The 8,767-nt window shown below is 50.5% G+C and overlaps 1 protein-coding gene and 1 long non-coding RNA gene across 6 annotated transcripts in view; one reads left to right on the top strand and one right to left on the bottom strand.

The window, feature by feature from the left end:
• The window catches only part of HNF1B (HNF1 homeobox B), a 63,145-nt gene extending 61,692 nt beyond the window's left edge, over positions 1 to 1,453 (bottom strand). For 4 of the 5 annotated variants that reach the window (XM_006154425.3, XM_006154426.3, XM_006154427.3 and 1 more), the window contains exon 1: positions 1,095 to 1,453. In XM_006154425.3, the coding sequence (XP_006154487.1) occupies positions 1,095 to 1,438 (344 nt within the window). In that variant the 5' untranslated portion in view covers positions 1,439 to 1,453. Of the gene's footprint in view, positions 1 to 404; positions 644 to 1,094 lie in introns of those variants that run through there. The other variant, XM_014590119.2, reaches the window with a different exon arrangement.
• Positions 1,454 to 1,837: 384 nt separating this feature from the next.
• LOC102488554 (uncharacterized) lies at positions 1,838 to 3,617 on the top strand. The gene is made up of 2 exons (XR_335398.3): positions 1,838 to 1,965; positions 2,549 to 3,617. It is a non-coding gene; the product is annotated as an uncharacterized LOC102488554 (long non-coding RNA).
• The last annotated feature ends 5,150 nt before the right edge of the window (positions 3,618 to 8,767 follow it).

Raw genomic sequence — 8,767 nt, 5'->3', positions numbered from 1 at the left:
GGGGGGGTGGGAGAAGAATACTCCAGCCCCTGTGGTTGTCTTGGCTGCCAGACTCCCGGAGCGCAAATTCAAATGCAAGGTCATATCCCACCCCGAACTGCCGCTGCGGGCCTCGGGCCTCGGCCGCGGGACACCTGGGCGCTACTTCAGTCCTGCCCCCGCGGCCTTGGAAACTGGGTCCTGCAGTGTCCGAGGCCACGCCAGGGCTCCGTCCTACAGCGCAGTGGCTGGGGACCCACATGAAGTCCAGGAGCCTCTGCGCTCCTTGTATAATTAGTAACCAGCTGTCAAAGCTTAGGCCGGTCGGCAGAACCCGAAACCCATCCCGGCCCCAAGGACAGCCTGCCAGCCTGCCTGAATTCTAGATCCGAATACCCTCCTCTCTTCGACCGAGACCAAATTACCTGCGAACCAGGGTCTAAGCCGCATCTGCCACAACTCAACTCCCTGTGCCGCCTCCCCTTGCTTAGATTCCTGTTTTCTTTTCCCCGCGGGTCGTCCTTGATGCTGCAGGCAGATATTCATTCCCCTTTGCAAATGTAAACTGTTTGGGGGGTTCATCATAATCCTGGGCATTGCATGGGTGCTGCATATGGGAGTACCCCCAGACAACTCGTCTCCCAGATCCCGGCCCTGAGAGCAGCCTGTCCCTCTGCAAGGAAAGAAAGGTCGCTGAGCCCGGGGCTGACCTGCAGCTTCCCGAGCTGCGCGGAGGGCAAATGCCCGGGGCTTGTCGGGGCGCAAGCCTGGGCTCCGGGAAGATCGCGGCTATTTCACCGCCCCACCCGCACCTTCTGTGCGTGTGGCAGCCTCCCTGCAAGGGACTCGGCCCCGCAGCTCCGGGTCTCCCAGGCCGAGCCCCGACCCCGTGGGGAAGGCCCGCAGATCCCGGGCGCTGGCCTGGGCCAGGAGGATAAGCCTCCGGCTCCAGGGTCGTCCAGCTGAGGGTCTGGGAAGGATCCAGGTGTGGAAGAGAAGCGGAGCGCCCCCCGGGGGACTGCCCTGGTGGGGAACTGTCGGGCTCAGCGTCGCGCAGGCTCCGGCCCGGGCCCACCCGGCTCAGGCGCGCATTCTCCACCTCGCTCGGCGCCTACCTGAGCATCCGGTCCACCTCCGCCCGCTGCTCCGCCGCCTCCTCCGTGTTGAGCGCCTGTAGCTCCTTGAGGATGGGAGGGGTGTCATAGTCGTCGCCGTCCTCCGAGCCCTCATCCCCAGACAAGCGCCCCTTGGCGTGGCCATTGGTGAGCGTATGGAAGACCGGCTTGGTGTCCGGCTCGGCCCCGCTCCCGGGGGACAGCGGCAGCGTCTCCAGCTTCACCCCGAAGTTTGGGGATGGCAGCAACTCTTCCAAGGCCTGGACCAGCACCTCCTTCGTGACCCCAGAGCTCAGCAGGGCGCTCAGGAGTTCTTGCTGGAGCGACGTGAGCTTGGACACCATTTTCCAAGGACAGAAAAAGAAGGGGGTGAGGGGATGGGTGGGTGAGAGAGGAGGGTGGAGGGGAGTTTCCCAAGTGAACCCCAAGTCCAGGAGCCCCTCCACCCTTCAGCCTCCAGACACCTGTTAACGCCCCAGGGTCCCGGAGTCTCCTCCGAGAGGAGTCAGAAAACTTCTAACTTGCCATGATCGCCACCATTAGGCCATATAAGATATGCAAATGAGTGGGAAGGGCCCGGCTCTCGGTAAGATGCAAATGGTGGTGGGGAGGGGGGAAACCGTGAGAGAGGAGAGGGGCCGGGGCAGACGTGGGGAGCCGGAGCCCGGGCCGGAGCGGGGCTGGCCGGGTCCATTGTACTCACGCTGGGGGCTGAAGACCTCCTTTTGCTGGCTCTGTTTATCGGCCAAACTTCAGCTGACCTTTGGACTTGTTAAGCAAGTGCCTGGCAGCCTAGGCGCGGGGGCTTTTCCGCCGCCGCCGCAACGTTGGCTTTAGTCCCGAAAGAAGAAACCGCGCTGCAGGGGTTCAGGTGAGAGCTGGAGAAAGTTGGGGTGTTTTTGGAAGAAGGAGCTGGGACAAGATCCTAAGAGGAGACACCTCATTCCGAGCTCAGCCCGAAGGCCGCAGGTGGTGGGCCGCAGAGGCGCAGGGCGCACGGGAAACACCCGGAATGGGCGCGGAAGCCTGCGGAAAGTGGAGTGGTGACGGACGGCATGAGTGTGGACTGAAGGCACCCCACTTATTTCTACCTGGGTTACCGCCCTCCACGCCCCAGGCCCTCACTGGCTGGGTCAGGCACAACCGCGGGCAAGAGAGCACAGGCGACGGTGAAGGAGGCTGGGAGGGCCCTTGCAAAGAGGGACCGACTTATTTATGGACCGAGGGAGTAACCGGGGTTGAGCTCCCCGTCGCCGAGCTGCCGCAGCTCCTAGTGCGCCAAGCCTCGGGGCAGGGGGGCCGCTGGGCCGGCTCCCGGGTTTAAACACGGAAGATCAAAGCACCTCGCCTTTGGCGGCAAAACTAGGACTGTGGGTCCTCCTTTCTCCACGTGAAGGCAAACCTCGGCCTGTAGCTGGATGGCCCGCTCATTTCTGGTTTGTTTGCACTTGCAGGACGCGCGCGGCTCCCTGGCTGAGGGTGCTCTGCAGACAGGGTCGCTGCGGCGGTGGCGTGAGTCTCCGGAGTTTCACACGCCAAGGAGAGAAGGCGCCGACAAAGCCATTGAGGGGAAGATTTTTTTTTCCCCACTCCCGCCTGGAAGGAACGAGCAATGGGCCTTTCAGCATTTTCATTTCGGCCGCATCTCCCCTGGGCTCCGAGGGGAAGGAAGGAGGCACCAAGTTCGCCCGGAACTGCAGGCTGGCATCTGACTTGCTGACGAGGAGGGACGGTGGGGTCCCGCACTCACAGCCTCCTCGCTCCTGGAGCAGAAGACACCCTGCTCTCTGCTCTGACCTGTTTCCTTATCTGAGACATGAGGGATACTACCGATACCCACAGTGAAAGGGCTGTGTACCTGGAGACCGCTTGTGCCAATCCTTGGTCCAACAGTTTACATTTTCCAGTTTAGGAAAGCTGGGGACCAGTGGCAGTGAAATCTTGCCTCCCGGAAGGCTTCGGGTTCTCAGAATTAGAGAGATTGAGCACTGGGGTTGGAGGGACTGGTGGACTGGGAACAAAAACATCAAAACTAGCAAGAACATTGCCAAGGAGCTGTCTCTAAGCACATTTTCTCTCTCTCTCTCACCTGCAAAGAGAGGACGAGTTGGGATTAGTTAGGGATAGAGAGGAATCTCAGCTGTAAGAGAGGCCAGAAGCTCTGATCTGTTAGGTACTACAGCAGCCTGGGAGGGTGAGGGCTGATGGTGCGGACCCTTCCAAGTCAGGCCGCAAGGAGCTGGGCTGCCTCTTCTAAGTGCAGGACCAGCAACCGTGCTGAGATGCAGAAAGAAGCAGGTGAAAAAGCTTTGCATCCATGTCAGTCCCTGTTTTCCTGAGAAAGGGATAACGAGATCACAAAAGTCAGGCCCTTCGTCCCACCTTCTTGTCTTCTAGTTTGCTGTGATGTATGACCGATCCCTGCCCTTTGTAACTGCACCCAGAGAAAGAGCCTTCTCCGCCTACCCAGAGCCCTTCAAACAAGATCATGAAGGGTTGCAAGTAAATGTCTAGAAAACCGTCTCTTTGCCTGTCTTTCACTTGTTATCATAATAGAAACATCAAGTGTAAGGAAGATCAGTTTCTGTGTTAAGCTGGGAAACCCCAGTTTAAAAAAAGCAGCAATCACTTCCCTCTTAAGAAACAGCAAAAACCTTGATTTGTAGTTTCAAAGACTGTGTGCCCCATCTGACGCCTGAGCCTCTCAAGCTTCAGGTGTCAGCTAACCAGTTCTTCCCCAGCCCAGCCAGCTCTGTCAACAGGCAGGACGTTTCACACAGAGTACAGGGAAAACTTCCCAGGGGGGGCCAGGCTTACCTTGTTCACTTGGGGACAATTCAGGTTCTCACCAAGCAATCACGACTATGCAGGTTTGTAAACAGATTCAGCACCTATCCCATCATACGGGTTTTATTTATCTATCTATATCTAGCTATCATCCATCTGTTTATTTTCCCATAGGGCAGCTGCACTCACCAGAGACATAGGGAAAGCGAGGAATCACGCCCCAGGGAAATGGTCACACCTCAATCCCTCTCCTCCATTCTCTCCTGGGGATCTTGGGCATGCAGGCACACACACCTGCTGTGTTTCCCAAGCGGCTGGTCTGGGACTCAAAAAGTGGAGGTGGCCATGTGGGACCCAGCGCCTCTACCACCATGCTACCTGCTGGCCCCCATCATGTGGACTTTTCAAAGAAAAGTGTAAGTAGCCCAGCAGAGAGAATGGGCTTTGTCATAAAATGCTTTAAACTTCTCCCAGATAGAGGAAGACAGAATCTGACTAAAATAATCTTTGTTGATGCTTTACATAGGGTAAAGTGGTACAATAAACTGATACAGTAACCCCATTAAAAAAAAAAATTGCTGGGACCAGCAGATGGTGTAGCAGTTATATCACTGGACTCCCGCATGGCCCACCATGGTTCAAATCATGGACCAGTGGCTTCAAAATCATGCCACATGTGTGTGTGTGTGTGCTCAAAATCCCAAGAGGAAAATGGAAGAGAAGTGATTGTGGCATGGCCATGCCTTCTGGGTGGGGGGGGTTCACTTTCCCTCTCACTGTGTCTATCTCTCTGCAGCAAGTGTACATGCTCTAAGACAGGAAAACTTCTTAAAAAAAAAACTGCTACAGGACACATACTCTCACTGAAGAGCGAGAGGAATTACACAGGCACTCCCCAGGGTAATGACCACACTGCAATTCATTCTCTTCACCTCCTGGGATTTTGAGCACTCGCCCATGTACCTGGGGTATTTTTCAAGCCATTGGGTCTGGGACTTGAACCATGTAGTCAGCCATATGGGAACCAGCCACCTTAACCACAACCACACCTGCTGGCCCCAGGAGACCCATTTTAAAAGATGGAAAAACAAGTTATAAGACAGTTTAAGGAGGTTGTTTGGAGCCATTGGAGTAAGTTATTAGAAGGTCTGAGACTGGGATTCAGGGTTTTTGAGTAGAGTTTTAGGATAAAAGGGGGTACCAGCAGATGGCATAATGGTGCTAGCCTCCCACATGACCGAGTACGATTCAAGACTCAGACCCGGCAGTTTGAAACTCATGCCGGGCACATGTGCGTGCATGTCCAAAATCCTGAGAGAAGAATGAAGAAGGGATGGTGTCATGGCCATCCCCCCTGGAGGGTGATTTCTCATTTTGTCTCTCTATCTCTCTCTGTCTCTCTGGCAAGTGCATGTGCCCTATAAAAAATGTCTCTCCCTCTAAAAAAAAAAAAAAAAGAATGAAAGGGGATGATCTCCAGTCTTCACTGCTCTGGAAGATGAAAGTTGAAAAGGGGATTCTATGAGGGAGTGATGGAGATACACAGCAGAGAATAAAGGGAGGCTTTGGAGGCAAACAGCCCTACACTTGAGCCTGAGATCTGCTGGATCAGCTCTGTGACCTTGGGCATGATATATCACCTTCCTGCTCCTCAGTTTCCTTCTGGGCAAAGTGATAATGATACTCTCATGTCTTTGTAGAGATGGGAGCAGTTAGCAACTGCAGGTTCCTGGAGTGTAGGAGGCTTGCACGTGTTTAGAAAGACAAGGTGTATCAGGGAAACATGCTAAGAAGTGGAGAGACTGATTACTTTGCGCTCTTCATTCCCAACTCTTTTTTTTTTTCCTTTTAGTATGCTAATTTAAAATCCAGTTGGTTCATGTAGGTTTTCCAAGTGGTTGGGATGAGGGGCTTGTTGTAGAACAGGATTACAGCTTGGAGAACATTCTAGACTTTGGGGTCAGAATCTGAGGTTGTAGTTCTGGCTGCAACACTCCTTTTGGGATGATTCTTTACCTCCCCAAAGACTTTGGTGAGCACTTTCTCTGGGCCTCTGACCCTGCTTTTGGCTTGGAGGACCACTTGAATGACCCAAATTTTCTATGACCTGAAATTCCTAGGAGGTCTTTAACTACGGGGGTGTTTACTTCCAGACCCTTGAATGGATAGTCCAAGAGCTTACACAGACCTCTGTGTGGTAGTGGACACGGGACATTTGACTATAGCCCTTGGAAGAATATACCATGAACGGTAAGCTCTCCCAGGAGCAGGGAGCTTCTCATGCTTATTCTTCACTGTCTGTGGGGGTGCTGATACATGGCAGACGGTCAATAAAATACGTGTTGAATAAATGAATGAGTGACCCTCCTTGGATGATGCTGTTAAAGATGATTTTTGTTTCTTTCTTTACACTATTCCAAGTCATCAGCAATAAAGTTGCAGTTTAAAAACAATAACTTTCCCAGACACAAAAGGGTCTAGACTGTGTGTAGTTCCATTTACACAAAGTTAAAAAGCAGGAAAACTAATCCATGGTGATAGAAGTTTCTAGGGTGCTAGAAAGGGTCTGCATTTGTATGGGGATGGTGGCTGTACTATCTGGATATGCATGCAGGATTTGTGCATGCTGCTGTATGTATGTGACTTAGTAAAAAAGAAATAAACAATTCCAAAGTGTAAGATGTAAATTGTTTGCAGTTGGCATGTGCCACTCCAGTTTTATTTCTATTTACCATGTCTAGTTTATCATTAAAACCTGTAGACTAGGGGGACTGCAGGTGGCATGGTAGTTAAGGCGTTGGCCTCCCACATAGCTCACCACGGTTCAAGTCCTGGACCTGGTGGCTTGCTTTCTTTCTGCTCTCTCTCTCTCTCTCCTCCCCCCGTCTATCTCTGATCAAATTGAAGAAAAATAATGATAAATAAAGTTAAATAAATAATTCTTAAAAAAAAAAAAAACAACTAAAAATTAGTATGTTCCAAGAGCCAACAAACTTTTTCTGTAAAGCCAGATAACCCGCTTTTAGGCTTTGTCAGCCACGCAGTCTCTGTTGCAACTACTCAACTTTGCTTTTATAACTAATACACAAGTGAATATTTGTATCTGTGTTCTGTGCTCGTTTCGGCAGCATGTATCCATGTTCTAATCAAAAAAATGGTTGGGTAGATTTGGCCCATGGGCCATGGTCTGTCATCCCTGAATAAAGCATTTACATAGGTAGCAATCCATCAATCTCTCATGCTTATTCTTCACTGTCTGTGGGGGTGCTGATACATGGCAGACGGTCAATAAAATACGTGTTGAATAAATGAATGAGTGACCCTCCTTGGATGATGCTGTTAAAGATGATTTTTGTTTCTTTCTTTACACTATTCCAAGTCATCAGCAATAAAGTTGCAGTTTAAAAACAATAACTTTCCCAGACACAAAAGGGTCTAGACTGTGTGTAGTTCCATTTACACAAAGTTAAAAAGCAGGAAAACTAATCCATGGTGATAGAAGTTTCTAGGGTGCTAGAAAGGGTCTGCATTTGTATGGGGATGGTGGCTGTACTATCTGGATATGCATGCAGGATTTGTGCATGCTGCTGTATGTATGTGACTTAGTAAAAAAGAAATAAACAATTCCAAAGTGTAAGATGTAAATTGTTTGCAGTTGGCATGTGCCACTCCAGTTTTATTTCTATTTACCATGTCTAGTTTATCATTAAAACCTGTAGACTAGGGGGACTGCAGGTGGCATGGTAGTTAAGGCGTTGGCCTCCCACATAGCTCACCACGGTTCAAGTCCTGGACCTGGTGGCTTGCTTTCTTTCTGCTCTCTCTCTCTCTCTCCTCCCCCCGTCTATCTCTGATCAAATTGAAGAAAAATAATGATAAATAAAGTTAAATAAATAATTCTTAAAAAAAAAAAACAACTAAAGATTAGTATGTTCCAAGAGCCAACAAACTTTTTCTGTAAAGCCAGATAACACGCTTTTAGGCTTTGTCAGCCACGCAGTCTCTGTTGCAACTACTCAACTTTGCTTTTATAACTAATACACAAGTGAATATTTGTATCTGTGTTCTGTGCTCGTTTCGGCAGCATGTATCCATGTTCTAATCAAAAAAATGGTTGGGTAGATTTGGCCCATGGGCCATGGTCTGTCATCCCTGAATAAAGCATTTACATAGGTAGCAATCCATCAATCTGAAAGGGACCTTAGAAATCATCTCACTTCACTTCTTCATCTTTGGGATAAGGAATTAGATTCAGGGAAGAGAAATGAGTTTCCTGAGATACAGCGCAGGGCCCTAGGGAAATCCCGGTTCTGGAGTCAGGCAGACCAGCATCTTTCTGGGGAGTCTGGGGGTGTGACTTGGGGCAAGTTACTTAATTTCTTTCAGTCTATATTATCACCATGTGTAAATATTGATAATAATGGAACGTACGCCTCACAGAGTTGCTGGGAGAAATAAATGAGATGACCGAGAAACACACCTTGTACGGGGGCTGGCACAAGCCGGGTGCTTGTTCATCACAGTGCCTGGTCTCCAAACTCCCTCCCTCCCTTCTAATCACAGTATCTGGCCTAAGCTCACCAACAAGACTGCAGAGAGTTTACTACGTGTGAAGCACTGTGGGGAACGTTGTGAAGGTATAATAAACAGATATGGGAAGTTCCCACATCCCACCAATCCTAGCCACTGGTTTCCTTTCCAGAAGTTCCTGCCACCTCCGAGCTTGTGTTCCCCAGACATGCTGCTATTAGATGACCTTTCCAGGGAGACTTCTAAGGGTCTAAGCGATTTCTCTCCTTTTTTTTCCTTTCTTTTTTTGGAGAGGTTTTTGCTATAGGGTGTGTGCACTCACCAGAAAGACAGAGAGAGACAGAGAGACAGAAAGT

The sequence above is a fragment of the Tupaia chinensis genome, unplaced genomic scaffold, assembly GCF_000334495.1.
Source record: "Tupaia chinensis unplaced genomic scaffold, TupChi_1.0 Scaffold000407_4, whole genome shotgun sequence".
Taxonomy (NCBI): Eukaryota; Metazoa; Chordata; class Mammalia; order Scandentia; family Tupaiidae; genus Tupaia; species Tupaia belangeri.
This window is presented reverse-complemented; position numbering and strand designations above follow the sequence as displayed.